This window comes from Rhinoraja longicauda, chromosome 22 (assembly GCF_053455715.1).
Source record: "Rhinoraja longicauda isolate Sanriku21f chromosome 22, sRhiLon1.1, whole genome shotgun sequence".
In the NCBI taxonomy this organism is placed as follows: domain Eukaryota; kingdom Metazoa; phylum Chordata; class Chondrichthyes; order Rajiformes; family Arhynchobatidae; genus Rhinoraja; species Rhinoraja longicauda.
The window spans coordinates 16,113,958-16,133,970 of NC_135974.1; the positions used below are offsets into that span (position 1 = coordinate 16,113,958).

At 45.6% G+C, this 20,013-nt stretch overlaps 1 protein-coding gene across 2 annotated transcripts; it reads right to left on the reverse strand.

Moving 5' to 3' along the window:
* Positions 1-9,953: 9,953 nt before the first annotated feature.
* LOC144604656 (uncharacterized) lies at positions 9,954-19,696 on the reverse strand. 2 transcript variants are annotated; one of them, XR_013548757.1, is made up of 3 exons: positions 19,552-19,696; positions 16,691-16,900; positions 9,954-12,048 (listed from the first exon to the last, which is right to left on the reverse strand). XR_013548757.1 is itself a non-coding variant. In XM_078419297.1 (3 exons), exons 1-3 carry the CDS (start codon positions 19,647-19,649, stop codon positions 11,951-11,953), a joined length of 345 nt encoding a protein of 114 aa, XP_078275423.1. In that variant the 5' UTR covers positions 19,650-19,696; the 3' UTR covers positions 9,954-11,950. The 2 variants fall into 2 exon arrangements, 1 of the variants encoding a protein (XP_078275423.1); XM_078419297.1 differs by having other exon boundaries at positions 16,691-16,839.
* Between the last annotated feature and the right edge of the window lie 317 nt (positions 19,697-20,013).

Consider the following 20,013-nt stretch of genomic DNA (forward strand, 5'->3'; position numbering starts at 1 on the left):
GGATCACTAGTCGCCATGGACTCGGTGGACCGAAGGGCTTGTTTCCATGTTGCATCTTTAAAGTTTAAAGTAAAGTCTAAGCAGGAGGCATTTCTCTCAAAATCAGGAGCTCTTTCCATAAAAAACTGGGATCAATTGGAAAATGAGTTGGATAGTTGTTTGTTAGGTAAAAAATATTGATTGATTGAATTGAATTGATTGAGTGATACAACATGGAAACAGTTCCCGCACATCCTTGCTGACCAGCGATCACCTGTTCACACTGCAGATAGACACAAAATGCTGGAATAACAGCAGTTCAGGCAGCTTCTCTGGAGCAAAAGAATAGGTGACGGGTCAGTCGAAAGAAGGGTTCTGAACCAAAACGTCACCTATTCTTTTTCTCCCTACACACTAGGGTCAATTTACAGAGGCCAATTAACCTACAAATCCCGCACATCTTTGGAATGTGGAGGAAAACTGGAGCATCCGGAGGAAACCCACGTGGTACAGGGAGAACGTACAAACTCCACACAGACAGCACCCGTAGTTAGAATCAAACCCGGGTCTCTGGCGCTGTAAGGCAGCAACACTACCACTGTGACACAGTGCCTCACTGAATCATTGTGGGTAAAATTAAATTAAATTCTTTTGAATATAACTATTTGTTGCTATGGCAACAGTAGATTTTTTAAAATTAGACTCCACTCTTTAGAGGCTGGAAAATTCTGTGGGAAGAGCTGAATGAATTCAGAGTAAAACCATTGCCTTTGGGACATGGAGACAATTCACTTAATGCTAATGTTTATTTGTTTTTCAAAGTGGTTTGTGGCATCATTGGCATGACCAGCATTTGTTGGCCAATCCTTGGGTGGCAGGTTGTTCGATCCTGACTACGGGTGCTGTCCGTACAGAGTTTGCACGTTCTCCCTGTGACCGTGTGGGTTTTCTCCGGGTGCTCTGGTTTTTCTCCCACACCCCAAATACATGCAGGTTTGTGGGTTAATTGGCTTATGTAAATTACAAATTGATCCTAGCGTGAAGGATAGTGCTCGTGTACAGGATGATTGTTGGTCGGCGCGGACTCTGGGGGCTGAAGGGCCTGTTTCCATGCTGTATCTCTAAGGTCTAAAGTCCTTCATTACGCTTGAGAAGGTGGTGGTGGATCACCTTCTGGAGACATCCGGTCTAGTGAAGAACCTCTGAGAATCTTTTTCCCCAGGATGGAAAAGGCAAATACGAGAGGGCATAGCTTTAAGGTGACAAGAGCAAAGTTTAAAGGAGATTTGCGGGGCAAGTTTTTTACACAGAGGGTGGTAGATGCCTGGAACACGCTGCCAGAGGTGGTGGTTGAAGCAGTTATGTTAGTGCCGCTTAAAAGACTTTTGGAGAGACACATAAATGTGCTGGGAATGGGGGGATATGGGTTGTGCAAGTTGATAAGAGTTGATCTTGGCATCATGTTTGACATATAGATATTTTGGGCAGAAGGGCCTGTTCCTGCGCTGTATTGTTTTATGTTCTATGAAAGTGTCTCAATAGTAATGCTGGGAAGATGTTTCCAAGGTTTAGACTGAACAGCAATGAACAAACAATGATATATTTCCAAGTCAGGGGGGTGTGTGTAACATCAATGAAAGTTTTGTCAGGTTGCATAGCGACGGGTAGCACAGTGGTGCAGCAGGTAGACCTGCTGCCTCAGCACCAGAGAACCAGATTTGATCCTGACCTCAGGCGCTGTCTGTGTGTGGAGTTCGCAATTTCTCTCTGTGACCGCGTGGGTTTACTCCGGATGCTCCAGTTTCTTCCCACAGACGTGCAGGTTTGTAGCTTAAACGGCCCCAAGTGTGTAGGGAGTGGATGAGAAAATGGGATAACAAAACTAGTGCGAATGCGTGCTTGATGGTCAGCAGGGACTTGGTGGACTGAATGGCCTGTAGCCATGCTGTGTCTGTAAACTTACACAGTGGCGCGGTGGGAGAGTTGCTGCCTCACAACGCCAGAGACCCAGTTCGATGCTAACTACAGGTGCTGTCTGTGCGAAGTTTGCGCATTTTCCCCATGACCACGTGGGTTTTCTTTGGGTGCTTTGGTTTCCTCCCACATTCCAAAGATGTACAGGTTTGTAGATTAATTGGTTTCGGTTGTAAATTGTCCCTAGTGTATAGGATAGAACTTGTGTACGGGGATTGTTGGTCAAACAATCAGTGGCCAAAGGGCCTGTTTCTGCATTGTACCCTCTCAACTAAACTAAACTAAACTAAACTCTTCTGAGATAATCCATGATGAAAGATAAATGCTGTGTTCACTGTGTAAATACATTTAGACTTGAACCTTGTGGAGAAGGTCAATTGGGTCTGAGAACCCAGTAAGGATTGGAGCAAGCCCTCATCTCACACCAGGCAAGGCCTTTAACTGCTCCCACCCTGAGAATGACTGAGCATGGAAGAGGGTGACAGAATAAAATCTCACAAATGCAACACAACGCCTCCTTCCCGCAGAAAAGTCAGGGAGAAGACGGCAGGGGAAGGGAAAAGACATTCTGGCCTTCCATCACAGTGAGGAGGGGACTGGAGGAGACTCACTGTGATGGATGTTTCTTTTTTTGTGCGCTGGGTGGGGTTGTGTAATTTGTTTGTTTTATTGCTTTTATTATTGGACTGTGGGTGACTAAATTTCGTCCAAAAGGATGACAAATAAAGATATCTTGAATCTTGAATCTTGAATCTTGAGTTGGCGGCACAGTGGTGCAGCGGGTGGAGCTGCTGCCTCACAGTGCCAGAGACCTGGGCTCAATCCTGACATTGGGCACTGTCTGTCTGTGGAGTTTGCACATTCTCCCTGTGACCACGTGGGTTTCCTCCAGGTGCTCTGATTTCCTCCCACATCCCAAAGATGGCAGGCTGTAGGTGAATTGCCCCCAGTGTGTAGGGAGTGGATGCGAAAGTGGGATAACCTAGAAATGGTGTGAGCGGGTGATTGGTGGTCGGTGTGGACTTGGCGGGCTGAAGCGGCTGTTTCCGTGCTCTAGCTTTAGTTTAGAGAGCCTCGGTAGACCAACTAGCCACTGCTGCAGCTCAGGCAAGTCAGCAGTTCACTGCTGCAACCTCAACCCCTCTCCTCCCAACCATAACATTAACACAACAAATGAAATACTTCTTTTTAAAAGTCCAGAGTTAACCCCTTCCAGCGGATAAAAGATAATTAACCGATGATGATCTGGAATAGATAAAAGTAAGTATGTGTAGGGCCTGCAGATGCTGGATTACACCAAAGATAGACACAAAATGCTGAAGTAACTCGACGGGTCAGGCAGCATCTCTGGAGAAAAGGAATAGGTGACGTTTCTGGTCGAGACCCTTCTTCAGATTGAGAGTAAAGGGAGAGGGAAACTAGAGGTATGAAAAGGCACAGAACCTTTTACAAAAATAAAATGGGGGAGGGGTTGGGCGGGGAGGAGGGGTGGGAGAGAGGCAAGATAGTCCAGGACATTTATCACCCTCTTTAGATTTGTGGGGTGAGGGTTCTAAATTTGACAAATTCTACAGCTCGACACTAACTGTTTAATAATGTTACTGTGTCGGTGGCTCCAGTAAATTAAACCTTTCAATCATAAGACAGATCACAGCTCGGCGATTCAGACCCATGCATCAGAGGTTGGCTGGGGAAAGTGATTTGATCCCCCAGCGTCTCCAAGACTGATTAATTGCTCTGGGAATCGCTGAAAGACGACAGTTTGCCTGCTACAGATTTAGACGACTTTGGTTAGGCCACATCTGGAGTAAATGTGTGCTGTTCACAAGTTCATTTGTTATTGGAATGGTATTAGGCCATTTGGCCCATCAAGTCTACTCCGCCATTCAATCATGGCTGATCTATCTTACCCTCTCAACCCCATTCTCCTGCCTTCTCCCCATAACCCCTGACATCCTTACTAATCAAGAATCTATCAATCTCCACCTTAAAAATACCCACTGACATGCCCTCCACAGTTTTCTGTGGCGATGAATTCCACAGATTCACCACCCTCTGACTAAAGAAACTCCTCCTCATCTCCGTTCTAAAGGTATGTTCTTTTATTCTGACTCTATGGCCTCTGGTCCTAGACTCTTCCACCAGTGGAAACATCCTCTCCACATCCACTCTATCCAGACCTTTCACTATTCGGTAAGTTTCAATGAGGTTCCACCTCGTCCTTCTAAACTCATCCATTCTCCAGATTTAGAGAGATATGTTTAGTTTAGTTTATTATTGTCACATGGACAGAGGTACAGTGAAAAGCTTGATACGGGTCAAACGTGGGCAGGTGGGACTAGCACACATGGTCAGCATTGACAAGTTTAGTTTAGTTTTGGTTTAGTTTAGTTTATTGTCACATGTACAGTGTCAGGTACAGTGAAAAGCTTTTGGTCGCGTGCTACCAGTCAAAGAAAAGGCTATACATGAATACAATCAAGCCATCCATAGTGCGCAGATAAAGGATAAAGAGTACAACATTTAGTGCAAGATAAAGTCTGATAAAGGCCAATTAAAGATAGGTCAAAGGACTCCAATGAGGTAGATGAGGTCAGGAGCGACTAGGCTTGTATACACTGGAATTTAGAAGGATGAGAGGGGATCTTATCGAAACGTATAAAATTATTAAGGGGTTGGACACGTTAGAGGCAGGAAACATGTTCCCAATGTTGGGGGAGTCCAGAACCAGGGGCCACAGTTTAAGAATAAGGGGTAGGCCATTTAGAACAGAGATGAGGAAAAACCTTTTTAGTCAGAGAGTTGTGAATCTGTGGAATTCTCTGCCTCAGAGGGCAGTGGAGGACAATTCTCTGAATACATTCAAGAGAGAGCTAGATAGAGCTCTTAAGGATAGCGGAGTCAGGGGGTATGGGGAGAAGGCAGGAACGGGGTACTGATTGAGAATGATCAGCCATGATCACATTGAATGGCGGTGCTGGCTCGAAGGGCCGAATGGCCTTCTCCTGCACCTATTTTCTATTGTCTATTCTATTGTCTATTGACCGCTCTCTAGTTGTTGATAGGATGGTTCAGTTGCCTGATAATAGCTGAGAAGAAACTGTCCCTGAAGCTGGAGGATTGCAGTTTCAAACTCCTGTACCTCTTGCCTGATGGGAGAGGGGAGAAGAGGGAGTGACCAGGGTGAGACTGGTCCTTGATTATGCTGATGGCCTTGCCAAGGCAGCATGAAGTGTAGATGGACTCAATGGATGTCGGTTTGTGTGATGGTCTGGGCGACATCCACAACTCTCTGCAATTTCTTGTGGTCTTGGATGGAGCTGTTCCCAAACCATGCTATGATGCATCCTGATAAAATGCTTTCTATGTCACCTTGTGACATGCCAAAGGGCCTGTTTCTATGCTGTACGACTATGACTAAAGAATTCTGGTGGCCCAATTACAGGATGTGGAGTGGCCTCGCCACAGATGCCGCCTGACCCGTTACATTCCTCCAGCCGTTTGTGGCTTTATTTTTTGTTCCAGATTCCAGCATCTGCAGTCTCTTGTGTCTCTGGGTATCCATCAAACACTGACACACGACAAACAAGCCGTAGCCTTCGTTATCTCTAGAGATCCAGAGAAAGTCCTGGTCTGACCTTCCATTCTATGAGGCACGCTGGACTAAGAACGCATACATTTCCCACATAAATTCAATTTATCTGTCTCCCCTTTTATCCTGTGAACAGGTCAATGATAAGGGGTGTGTTTTGTTTTATTAAGTCTGCCTCAGAGTCCCAGCCTGGGGTCTTTGATTGCATGGTAACATGTAGAAACCCAGGCAAGCGTGTAGGCCTCCAACAGATTAAACAGATTGATTTCTGTTGCGATATCTTTAATAAGATTGACCTGTGATTATGAGTTCTCCACCTGATATTGATGTAAGGGCGTGGGGCAGAGCTACCAGAGCAGCAAGACTGCTCAGAGAGCACTGCAGATCATTTATCTCCCTAAACAGTCGTTCATCTTGATTAGATCCCCCTTTGACAGTCCCCTGTCTCATAAACGCATCATTGTTTGTTAGTTCGATTGCAGAGGAAATTTATCTCCCTTTCTCAGAGCCTAGGGTTAGGTTTAATACATAGAACATAGAACAGTACAGCACAGGAACAGGCCGTTCGGCTCACAATGTCTGTGCCAAACTTAATGGCACGACCAACAATGATCTCCCTGCACATGATCCACTCCCTCCATTCCCGGCATATCATGTGTCTATCCAAAAGTCTCTTAAACACCGCTATCGTATCTGCCTCCACCAGCACTCCCCCCCCCAGCCCGTTCCAGACCCCCACCATCCTCTGTGTAAAAAAAATACCCCGCACATAATCATAGTCACACAGCGTGGGAACAGGCCCTTCGGCCCAACTTTCCCATGCTGACCAACATGCCTCATCTACACCACTACTTTATCCCCACCTGCCCGTGTTTAGCCTATATACCTCTAAACCTATCCTTTCCAAGTACCTGTCTAAATGTTTCTTAAATGTGGTGATAGCACCTGCTTTAACTACCTCATCTGGCAGCTCGTTCCATACACCCTATGTGTAAAAGAAATTGCCCCTCAGGTTCCTTTCCATCCCTCACATCTCCTTTAAACGTTGCTCCTCTCACCTTAAACCTACGCTCTCTGATATTTGAAATTCCCATCCTGGGAAATAGGTTCTCACTGTCTACTCTATCTATGCCTCATAATTTTATATAATCACATGTACTGAGAGCAAAGAGGAAGATACAGAGTGCAGAACGTAACACTCGGCATTGTAGCGCATCAGTTCTATGTTCTATGTTCTATATCAAGGAAGAACAGTAAGAGTCAGTGTTGAGCGATTTAATGTGAAATTGAGTCAGTCACGGGCAAACACCTTCGATGTGCTGCTGGATTTTCGAGGAAGTGGTTCTGGCCACAGTCCCTGCAAGGGTTCCGAGGTTGTGCTGCAGCGACAGAGATAAGAGCAGCTTCAAGTGGAGGGGCTCTGGGAGACGGGTGGCTTCATTCGTTCAGAACAGTGAGCTTCTTGTGACAGCGCATGCAACCGAGGCGATGGTGTGAGAGGAAGCAACACCAGGTGTTTGCAACCACAGGTAGAAGGTTCACTGATACTCCATGTGTTCAGCAGCAGCAGCACAAACAAGACCCCCGACACCTTCTTACATCTGAGCTCTGACTGAGATAAAGAAACTATCTGGCGCATTGGAATTTACAGAATAGTTTACTTTAGTTTAGTTAACTTTACTTTATATTAGTTTAGTTTAATTTACTTTATTTTAATTTACTTTACTTTACTTTACTTTACTTTACTTTACTTTACTTTACTTTACTTTACTTTACTTTAGATTAGTTTAGTTTAGTTTAGTTTGGGTTAGTTTGGTTTATTATTTTCACATGTACCAAGATACAGTGGGAAGCTTTTCCTGCTGTCTATGGTGAAGATGTCCTCACAATGCCTTTGGTTCTTCCATTTACCCCATTACAGGAAGGACGTGGAGACCTTGGCGAGTGAGTGTGCACTGGAGGTTTACCAGGATGATGCCTGAATTAGAGGTTTCAGCTACAGGGACAGGTTGGATAGACTTGGATTTTTTTTCTCTGAAACATCGGAGATTGAGGGGAGACTTGATAGAAATACATAAAATTATGAAAGGCATAGATAGGGTAGACAGTCAGAATTTTTTTTCCAGGGTGGAAATGTCCAACACTATAATGTGGGCATTTTGTGAGAGGGAAAAGTTAAATGGAGACGTGTGGGGCAATTGTTTTACACAGAGAGTAATGGGGGGTTGGAACGCATGGCCAGGGGTGGTGGTGGAGGCAGAAACGATAGTAGCGTTTTAGAAGCTTTTTGAGAGGCACATGGAAGTGCAGGGAATAATGGGATTTGGATGATGTATAGGCAGATGAGATCAGTTTAACTTGGCATCATGTTCAGCATAAACATTGTGGGCCGCACAATAAAGTATCAATGAATCCTTGAATTAAATCGTTGTAAGGTCTATTCCTGTGCTGTACCTTTCTATATTTCATGTTCTATGTTCGATGTCCCAGGTTCCATGTTATATGTTCTATGTTCTCATCAGCCCACCTGCCTGAATTCCCAAGTAGAAGGAAATGGCAGAGAAAAAGAATGCTTCTGGAGAGAAAACTTTGTCTAAAGTTTAAACTCTACAGCAAACAAAGACACAAAGTGCTGGAGTAACTCAGCGGGTCAGGCAACATCTCTGTAAAATATGCATAGGCAACGTTTTGTTTACATCACCAAATAACACACTTCAGCGCCAGAGACCCGGGTTTGATCTTGACAATCGGTGCTGTCTGCATGGGGTGTGCACGTTCTCCCTGTGACCAGGTGGGTTTTCTCCAGGTGCTCCAGTTTCCTCCCACATTCAAAAGACATGCAGGTTTATAGGTTAATTGGCCTCTGTAAATTGTCCCTAATGTGTAGAACAGAAGTAATGTGCAGGTGATCGTTGGTCGGCCGATGGGCCCATTTCCACGTTGTATCTCTGAAATCTATATACTAAAACTCTCGTTTGTTTGTTTGTTTGTTTGTTCCTGAACTACAGGCAAAACAGTACACAATAGCGCGACAATTTTAGGCCCACCTTACTCACCGTCATCCCTTTGGTACTAATGGAAGAAGTTTCATTGAAATCGGTGTTATATTTTTAAAGTTATTCACATTTTTAAGGAGGGAGGGAGGGAGGGGGGTGGAGGGAGGAGGGGGCAGGGAGGGGAGGATGGAGGATAAGGGGGGTTGATGAGGATGGAGTGGGGGAGGGGAAGGGAGGAGGGAGGATAAGGGGGATGGAGTGGGGGGAGGGGAAGGGGGTAGGGGGGTTGGGGAGAGGGAGGGAAGGGGAGGGAGAGGGGAGAGAGGCTAGGGGGAAGGAGTGAGGAGGGGGATGGGAGGAGAGGGGAGAGTGGAAGGGGGAGAGGGGAAGGGGGAGAGGGGAGGGGGGAGGGAGAGGGGAAGGCAGGGGGGAGTGGGGGGGGAGGGGGAAGGAGGAGTGGGGGAGGAGAGGGTGCTGCACCACTGCAGGAGAGGTTTGGGCCCAACGGATCCACTTGGTCTAGTTAAAACTAAAACTAAAATCTATTCCATGTGCCTATCCAAAAACCTCTTAAATGCCCCTATTGTGTCTGCCCCCACCACTACCCCTGGTAGTGTGCTCCAGGCACCCACCACTCTCTGTAAAATAACTCACCCCACGTATCTCTATTGAACCTTTCCACTTTCACCTCATAGCCATGCTCTCTAATATTGGACATTGCTATCCTGGGAGAAAGGTTCCAACTGTAAAGTGACGTTTCAGGTTGGGACCCTTCTTCAGACAACCCCACCTTTCTTCCATCATTCTTCCCCCTACTACAATCAGTCTGAGGATGGATCCCGACACGAAACGTCACCTGGCCATGTCCTCCAGAGATGCTGCCTGACCCGCTGAGTTAACTCCAGCATTTTGCCAACCTTTTCTTTGCCAATCAAGTGAGCTGCATTGCACCTGAATAGTGTTGAGCTTATTGAATGTCGCTACTGCAGTGATCCGGGCAAGTCGAGAGTTTAACGTGTCTCGTTGACAGTGCCTGTATAAGCCAGATGGAAACCAAGGAATAAAAACAGCAATACAAATCCTTCCCCCTCTCCCTAGTTATTAACCTCAATATCCTTCTCCGCTGTGTTGAAGTTTCTGATCCAGATTAAATCGTCGGTGCTGTTTTGGCATCAGATGTCTCACTTAACATCCTTGCACCTCGAGTGTGGGTGATTTCGTGTAAATTAATGGCGCGGTTAAGACTTGAAAGGCTGGTGACCTGTTTCTGGTGGCCAAGTGCATCAGTTCAAAGCATCTACAATCACCAGCCATGATGTACCCGACAGCAGTGAGCACAAAGATATTATGTCCTTGCAATCATAAAATCATTATGCTTTTTAATTCAAATATTTAGAAAAAACACATGAAGCCATAAATTAAACTTAATTGCATTGATGGATGTTATGAACCAGCAAGGTGGTGCAGTGATAGAGTTACTGCCTTCCAGTGCCAGAGACCCGGGTTTGATCCTGACTATGGGAGCTGACTGTACGGAATTTATACATTCTCCCTGTGACCGCGTGAGTTTTCTCCGGGTTCTCCGGTTTCCTCCCACATTCCAAAGACGAGTGGGTTTGTAGGTTAATTCGCTTCTGTAAATTGTCCCTAATGTGTAGGATAGTGCTAGTGCATGGGGTGATGATTGGTCGGCACAGACTCAGTGGGCCGAAGAGCCTGTTTCCCTGCTGTATCTCTTAACTAATGTAAACACAGGTTCCAATTATTCTGCTTCTAATTTACAGTTAGGTGGTTTAACGTCTAACAAGCGTCTCTGGGTTTATTGCCCACTAATCTACCCACCGCATATCCTTCAGAACCAACTTGGACACGCACGGGTGTGACCAGAGCTAACTAAATCTGTAATAAAAAGGAACTGCAGATGCCAGTTTATACCGAAGATAGATACAAAGTACTGGAGTAACTCAGCAGGTCAGGCAACATCTCTGGAGAAAAAAGATGGGTGACGTTTTGGGTCGGGTGGAATCTGCTCTGCCATTCGATCAGTCTGAAGAAGGGTCCTGACCCAAAACGCCAGCTATCCATGTTCTCCAGAGATGCTGCCTGACCCGCTGAGCTACTCCAGTACTTTGTGTCTTTCTATGTCTGTGATCATTTGCCTTGGGAATGACTAAACTCCTTCCTGAGCCAAGGCTATCACTTAAACAAAAACTACACAGATTAACCCAAATAAAGGAAGCTTAAATCGGGAAATAAAAGTCGAGGATAAACAGGATAATATGATCTTTGAAGAGTGATTATCCCAGTTGCCAATAACTGGAGGACATGCAAAATTCTGATTAACGATTTTGTTGCTTAATTACTGAAGGAGCATAGGCTCCAGGGAACATGAGAATAATGGAGGAAAGTATGATTAATCAAACCTATACAGCCTTCAGGGATTAGAACATCCTTGTGAAAATGGATAAGATTTACACTTTAGTTCGTTCCTGGTTTAAAATGGTTACCGGTAAAACAAGCAAATAGGTAGGATAGACAGTCAGAACCTTTCAAGGAAGATTGGGCAAACATGTCCTGTTTCCTCAAGAACGGCAGAGGCTGATGGGAGACCTGATATAAGTATATAAAATTACAAGAGGCAAAGACATGATAGACAGGAAAAACCTTTAAGGGAACGTCAGGCAAATGTGATTGTGTTCTCTGGAACGCCAGAGGACGAAGGGAGAACTCATAGATATAAACTTATGAGATGCATAGATAGTCAGACCCTTTTCCCAGGGTGGAAATGTCAAAGGCTAGAGGGCATAGCTTTAAGGTGAATGGGGCAATGTTTAAAGGAGATGTGCAAAGCAACTTACAGGGTGGTGGGTGCCTGGAACGCACTGCTGGGGTTGGTGGTGGAGGCGGATATGAGAGTGGTATTTAGGAGGCTTTTAGATAGGGCACATGGACATGGAGGGATATGGATCACATGCGATTTTCACAAGACCATAAGATCATGAGACAAAGGAGCAGAATTAGACTATACGGTCCATCGAGTCTGCTCCACATTCAATCATAGGTAGACACAAAATGCTGGAGTAACTCAGCGGGTCAGGCAGCATCTCGGGAGAGAAGGAATGCGTGACATTTCGGGTCGAGACCCTTCTTCATACACATTCAGACACACTTTCCTCCACATTCGATCATGGCTGATCTAGTTAGTTTAGTTTAGTTTGTTTAGTTTATTATTATTGTCATCTGTACTGAGGTTGTTGCGTGCTATCCAGTCAGTAAAAAGACTATATCTGGTTACAATCAAGCTGTCCACAGTGTACAGACACAGGATAATGTTTAGTGTTAAGATAAAGTCCAGTAAAATCCGATTAAAGATTGTTCGAGGGTCTCCAATGCGGTAGATGGTAGCTCTCTAGTTGTTGATAGGATGGTTCAATTGCCTGACAAAAGCTGAGAAGAAACTGTCCATGAATCTGGAAGTCTGCATGTTTGTACTGATGTGCATCCTGTCTGATGGGAGAGGAGAGAGGGAGGTGAGAATCAGAACACAAATTCTACAAAGATATAGAGAGAGCAACTGAACAGGTTGAATCAGACTGCCATTTTCTGTCAATCATAAGACATAGAAACATAGAAACATAGAAAATAGGTGCAGGAGTAGGCCATTCGGCCCTTCGAGCCTGTACGCACCGCCATTCAATATGATCATGGCTGATCATCCAGCTCAGTAACCCGTACCTGCCTTCTCTCCATACCCCCTGATCCCTTTAGCCACAAGGGCCACATCTAACTCCCTCTTAAATATAGCCAAATGAACTGGCCTCAACTACCTTCTGTGGCAGAGAATTCCACAGATTCACCACTCTCTGTGTGAAGAAATGTTTTCTCATCTCGGTCCTAAAAGACTTCCCCCTTATCCTTAAGCTGTGACCCCTGGTTCTGGACTTCCCCAACATCGGGAACAATCTTCCCGCATCTGGCCTCTCCAACCCCTTAAGAATTTTATATGTTTCAATAAGATCCCCCCTCAGTCTTCTAAATTCCAGCGAGTATAAGCCTAGTCTATCCAGTCTTTCTTCATATGAAAGTCCTGCCATCTCAGGGATCAATCTGGTGAACCTTCTCTGTACTCCCTCTAAGGCTAGAATGGCTAGAAGCAGATTTAGGCCATTTGGCCCATCGATTCTGCTCTGCCATTTTGACCATGGCTGATCTATTTTTCCCTCTAAGGGCGGCACGGTAGCGCAGCGGTAGAGTTGCTGCTTTACAGCGAATGCAGCGCCGGAGACTCAGGTTCGATCCTGACTACGGGTGCTGCACTGTAAGGAGTTTGTACGTTCTCCCCGTGACCTGCGTGGGTTTTCTCCGAGATCTTCGGTTTCCTCCCACACTCCAAAGACGTACAGGTATGTAGGTTAATTGGCGGGTAAATGTAAAAATTGTCCCTAGTGGGTGTAGGATAGTGTTAATGTGCGGGGATCGCTGGGCGGCACGGACTTGGAGGGCCGAAAAGGCCTGTTTCCGGCTGTATATATATGATATGATATGATAAAACCCATTCTCCATTCTCCCCATTCTCATGCCTTCTCCCCGTAAACCTGATGCCCTTACAAATCACTTACTTTCCTTATACCCCATATCGTGTTTGATAGCTGTCAATTTTTGCTCCATGATTCTCAATTCTTTAAACTTTAGAGATGCTGTGCGGAAACAGGCCCTTCTGCCCACCGAGTCTGTGCCGACCAGAGATCCCCCTGTACACTAGCACTATCCTACACACTATAGACATTTGAACATTTACAGAAACCAATTAACCTGCAAACCTGGTCTTTGGAATGTGGGAGGAAACCGGAGCACCTGGAGAAAACCCACACGCTCATTGGGAGAACGTACAAGCTCCGCACAGACAGCACCCGAGGTCAGAATTGAACCCGGGTCTCTGGCACTGTAAGCCAGCAACTCTACTGCTGCGCCACTGTGCCGCCCTAGCTGTGTAATTCTAGAACAATCCATGTGCTGACATCCAAGTTTTCAAAGCATGCGATTTAAAGAAAGTTAATTTAGCCCAATTTGGCATTTGATTTCCATGTAATCCCTAAAACATTCTTCCTTGTCCAAAGCTAGCAGCTGAACAGGTCAACCATTTCTCTTGATGTTCGTTCATCCCCTCATTAAGATGTCATCTGATGTTTCAGTCAAAGAAACTCTCATCAAAATCATTTACACTAAAAGTCCAGTTATCGGGCACTTCACCGAAGGGAACATTCCGGTTACTGGCATATCAGGGTCAGTGGTAAGGGAACCCTTGACATCTGCTTAACCAGCATTACTGATTAACTAGCTCAGTCATGTGGACCAACCTCCCAGCCATTATCGGTCAACGAAATTGTCCTCTCTCCAGCTAGAGAGCAGTCCTGACCTCTCATCTACCTCAGTGGAGATCTTCACGCTATCTTTAATTGGACTTTACTGGACTTTATCTTGCACTGGGCACAAGAAACTGTAGATGCTGGAATCTTACGTAGAACACAAAGTGCTGAAATAACTCAGCGGGTCAGGTAGCATCTCTGGAGGACATGGAGAGGTGATATTTTGAGTCAGGACCCTTAGAACATAGAACGGTGCAGCACAGGAATGGGTCGGTCAGCCCACAACGTTTGTGCTGAACATGATGCCTCTATTCCCTGCACTTCCATGTGGCTATCTAACACCACTACTATCCTATCTACCTCTACTACCATCCTTGGCAATGCATTCCAAGCCCCCAAGCTCTGTGTAAAAAACTTGCCCTACACATCCCCATTAAGCTTCCCCTCTCTCAGCTGATAGCTATACCCTCTTTAGATTTGGGACTTTATGGATTTTGTTGGACATTTCCATCTGTGAAATATGTGAAATCAGATTGATCCCTGAGATGGCAGGACTTTCATATGAAGAAAGACTGGATAGACTGGGCTTGTACTCGCTGGAATTTAGAAGACTGAGGGGGGATCTTATTGAAACATATAAAATTCTTAAGGGGTTGGAGAGGCTAGATGCGGGAAGATTGTTCCCGATGTTGGGGGAGTCCAGAACCAGGGGTCACAGCTTAAGGAAAGGGGGGAAGTCTTTTAGGACCGAGATGAGAAAACATTTCTTCACACAGAGAGTGGTGAGTCTGTGAAATTCTCTGCCACAGAAGATAGTTAAGGCAGTTCATTGGCTACATTTAAGAGGGAGTTAGATGTGGCCCTTGTGGCTAAAGGGATCAGGGGGTATGGAGAGAAGGCAGGTACAGGTTACTGAGCTGGATGATCAGCCATGATCATATTGAATGGCGGTGCAGGCTCGAAGGGCCGAATGGCCTACTCCTGCACCTATTTTCTATGTTTCTATGTTTCTATGTTCTGACTGACTACCCTGTCTATGTCTCTCATAATTTTTCATACTTCTATCAAGTTTCCCCTCAACCTCCAAAGTTCTAGAGAAACGAGTGTTGAGAAACACTGTCCGATGGTCAGCGTGGACTCAGTGGGCAGAAGGATCCTGTATCTCCAAACTAAATCCAGGGATAGCGTGTCCAGAACTCCTCAATTTTTGGCAACTCTCCAGGACAGAGCCCAGCCAACAATATCTCCGTGCAAACCCATTCATGACCCCAAACTATTTATCGTAGGGGATGAGGTGAGCAACCCAATACTTGATCATTGGACCCAGCAGGGAGGAAAATTATTCATCTTGGATTTAATGCAAATTCTTTTGAACACTTAAAAATAGTCCTCACCGAGACATGCTCTCTATTTTCACTTGCTTTTAATGGATTGTGATGCACGCAGTTATAAATCACATTAAAAATTGAAAAGCTTCCCGTATGGTGGGTTCATAAGCTGGTTACACCCAATGCACTGCGAAAGGAATGAATGCAGAGTCTATATGGTAACATTGTGATATTTAAGCACAGCAATGGGACTAACTTAGATGGGACGGTTGACGTTGCCATAAATTTCCTTGATTCTAGGCCAGTTTCTCCAAACATGGCTGGCATGTTAGTGCTGCTGCCTCACAACTTCAGAAAAAAACCCGGTTCAATCCTGACATCGGCTGCTGTCAATGCGGAGTTCCCAATCTCGTTGTACCCCTGGGTACAATGACAATAAAGATATATTGTATTGTATTCTTGTGATCTCCTGCATTCTCTCCAAGAGCTCTGGTTTCCTCCCAACCCACAAGAATGCACTGGCTGATGATATATGTAGGAAGCAACTGCAGATGCTGGTTTACACCTAAGATAGACACAAAAGTGGGTCAGGCGGCATCTCTGGAGAAAAAGGGTGGGTGAGGTTTCGATTTGAGTTTCCCTCTCCCTTGACTCAGTCTGAAGAAGGGTTTCAACCCAAAACATCATCTATTCCTTTTCTCCAGAGATGCTGCCTGACCTGTTGAGTTACTCCAGCACTTTGTGTCTATCTGGGCTGGTAGATTAATTGGCTGCTGTAAATTATCTTTTGTAGGTAAGAATTAAAGGGGTATGTGAGAGGGAGTAAGGAAACAAGAACAGGGTGTATGGAGGCACAAGGAACTGCAGATGCTAGAATTTTGAGCAAAGCACAATGTGCTGGAGGAATCAGCAGACCAGGCAGCGATATGGATTATACACAGGCCAATGAGATCCGTTTGGCATGACGTCATAGACACAAAGTGCTGGAGTAATAGCGGGTCAGACAGCCTCTCTGGAGAAAAAGGGCGGGTGACGTTTGGGATCGGGACCCTTCTTCAGACTGAAAGAATCTGATTCAGACTCAGATTGAACCAAAACATCGCCCATCCAGATGCTGCCTGACCAGCTGAGATACTCCAGCATTTTGTCTATTTTCAGTATAAACCAGCATCTGCAGTTCCTTTCTACACATAACTTGGCATCATGTTTGTCACAATGTGGGCCGAAGGGCCCGTTCCTGAGCTATACAGTATGTCTAGACACCGCTGAGTGACTCCAGCAGTCTGTGTCTTTCAGTGTATGTTCATTATCTCCTGACATGTTGAAGTCTTCACCGCTGCCTTTAGTCTCCCTCTCGCCTACACTGATGTAGACTCCGCGGCAGGGAATGATGACTGCGGATAACAAACCCCCACCCCACTCCTCCCCCACTCCCACCCCCCGCTGAGTACTTACCCATGCACGACCCCAGGCTCAGGGTCTGAGGAACAGCGGGGATCCCATTAGCAGCTCTCTGACTGCAGTCTGGCATCGAGCAGCTTAATCCATGTTGGCAGTTGTAGGGAGTGTCATTATCCAACCCATCCAAACTTCCACTGTGCCATCTTTAATCCATTTCAAACACAGCCTCATTCAGTCACTCTGATTTAAAATGACATGTTTCCCCTAATGGAAAAGTAAAACTAGTCAGCCTTCTCAATTTTTAAAAAGTTAAAGAAAGGTCTGATATTGTACGTAACCTTATGAAAGACATAAATAAGTTAGACAGTTAGAACCGAATGAGTTTCAGTTTAGTTTATTGTCACATGTGCCGAGGTACAGTGAAAAGCTTTTGTTGCGTGCTAACCAGTCAGCGGAAAGACTAGACATGAATACAGTCAAGCCATCCACAGCGTACAGATACAGAATAAAGGGAATAACGTTTAATACAAGATAACGTCCAGTAAAGTCCCATCGAAGATAGTCTGAGGGTCTTCAATGAGGTAGATAGTAGCCCAGGATTGCTCTCTGGTTGTTGGTAGGATGGTTTAGTTGCCTGAGAACAGCTGGGAAGAAACATTCCCTTTTAAGGGAAGATTGGGCAAACTTTGTTTTCTCTGGAACCCCTGATGCTGAGGGGAGAACTAGGACAGAACTAGGTGGTGCAACGGTAGAGTTGCTGCCTTACAGCGCCAGAGACCCAGGTTTGATCCTGACTACGGGTGCTGCCTGTACGGAATCTGTACATTTTCCCCATGACCTGCCTGGGTTTCTTCCCACACGCCAAAGAAATACAGGTTTGTAGACTAATTAACAGGGTAAAAATGTAAATTGTGCATAATGTGTGCAGAATATGTCAGTGTGCGGGTATTGCTGGTCGGCACAGACACGGTGGGCTGAGGGGTCTGTTTCTACGCTGTATCGCTAAACTAAACTAAAACTAAACTGATAGATGTATATAAAATTATCAGAGGCATAGATAGGATAGTCAGAACCTTTAAGGGAAGAATAGGCAAACTTAGATTGTTTTCTTTGTGGCCGAAGCTGAGGGGAGACCTGATAAAAGTATATAAAATTAGGAGAGGCATAGATAGGGTAGACAGTCAGAACCTTTAAGGAGAGGTCAAGCAAATTTGATTGTTTTCTCTAAAACGTCGGAGGATGAAGGGAGAACTGATAGATATAAATGTGTGAGAGGCATAGATAGGGTAAGTCAAGTCAAGTCAAGTCAATTTTATTTGTATAGCACATTTAAAAACAACCCACGTTCACCAAAGTGCTGTACATCTGATTAGGTACTAAGGAAAAAATGAAACATACAGTAGCACGTAAACATAACAGCACATACAAAACAGTTCACAGCGCCTCCTCAATGAGCCTCAAACGCTAGGGAGTAGAAATAGGTTTTGAGCCTGGACTTAAAGGAGTCGATGGAGGGGGCAGTTCTGATGGGGAGAGGGATGCTGTTCCACAGTCTAGGAGCTGCAACCGCAAAAGCGCGGTCACCCCTGAGCTTAAGCCTAGACCGCGGGATAGTGAGTAGCCCCAAGTCGGCCGACCTGAGGGACCTGGAGTTAGAGAGGTGGGTTAGAAGATGTTTGATGTAGGGGGGGAAATGTCCATTTAGGGCTTTATATGTGAATAGGAGGAGCTTGAAGTTGATTCTGTATCGTACAGGGAGCCAGTGGAGAGAGGCCAGAATCGGCGTGATGTGGTCCCTTTTACGGGTACCCGTCAGGAGTCTCGCTGCGGCGTTTTGGACCAGTTGCAGGCGGGACAGGGAAGATTGGCTGATTCCAGTGTATAGGGAGTTGCAGTAGTCTAGGCGGGAAGAAATGAAAGCGTGAATGATTTTTTCAGTGTCGTCGAATTGGAGGAAAGGTTTGATTTTAGCTATGGTACGAAGTTGGAAGAAGCTGGGTAGACAGTCAGAGCCTTTTCCTCAGGGTGGAAATGTCAACGGCTAGAGGGCACAGCTTTAAGGTGAGAGGGGAAAAATTTATAGTTGTGCAGGGCAGGTTTTTTTACACATAGGGTGGTGGTGGAGGCAGATACGACAGTGACATTTAGAAGGCTTTTAGACTTCTGATGTTTCGTGTCAAGACCCTTCTTCAAGCTGAGAGTCAGGGGGGAGGGAAACTAGACGTATAAAAAAGGATTAGAACAAATCAGACCTGGCATCGATGACCAAGGAAAGGTGGAGCCCATAACGGTCCATTGTTGACTGTGGAAGAGGTGATAACGAAGGGACTTAAGGCTGCAAACAGTGAAACTGGTACACAACCACGGTGGGGGAGGGGTGGAGAGAGAGGGAAAGCAAGGGTTACTTGAAATTAGCTAAGCAATATTCATAACGCTGTGTTGTAAGCTGCCCAAGCGAAATATGTGGTGCTGTTCCTACAATTTGCGTGTGGCCTCACTCTGACAGTGGAGGAGGCCCAGGACAGATAGGTTAGTGGGGGAATGTGAAGCAGTTAAAATGTTTGGCAATCGAGAGATCGCGTAGGTTCAGGAGGACTGAGCGGTGTTCAGCTAAACGATCGCCCAGTCTGTGGTTGGTCTCGCCGATATATGGAGTCTACACTGAGAACGACAGATACAGTAGATGAGGTTGGAGGAGGCACAAGTGAACCTCTGCCTCACCTGGGTGATCCGTTGCAGGTTTTACACAAATATGCCAGGCAGTTAGCTACCGAATGAATTAAACTCTCAGCACCGCCACAGTGGCAATTTGACGATTGAACATAGATGATTCCTGGCATCTTTACAAATCCCCGGCATCAGCTGCCGAGCCTTGACAATTATTCACCTCATTCCGTTCCGTGCCACATACTTACAAGGGCAGCAGGCGAGGCACTTTACACGGGATGCCAGAGATCTGTGAGGTTTTTAATCTCTGTGTGTCCTGTGTGGCTACATGGGTTGACACAGACATAGCGAGCAGTTTACCATCAGACAGCACTGACAAGGGATGCTTGAATCTTTCTGCTTCTGATCTGGCGTATGAGACAGATTCAGACTGCAACATATGCATTCTCCACAGTGCCAGATGTGGGAGGATGATTGTATCGCACCCTTTCTGTCCTTTAGTTTCGTTTTTTTAAAGTTTAGTTTAGATTAGAGATACAGCGTGGAAACAGGCCCTTCAGCCCACCGAGTCCGTGCCATCCAGCAGTCACCCTGTGCACTAGCACTATCCTACACACTGTATCCTACACACTAGTGACAATATACAATTTTACCGAAGACAATTAACCTACAAATCTGTACATCTCTGGAGTGTGGGAGGAAACCGGAGC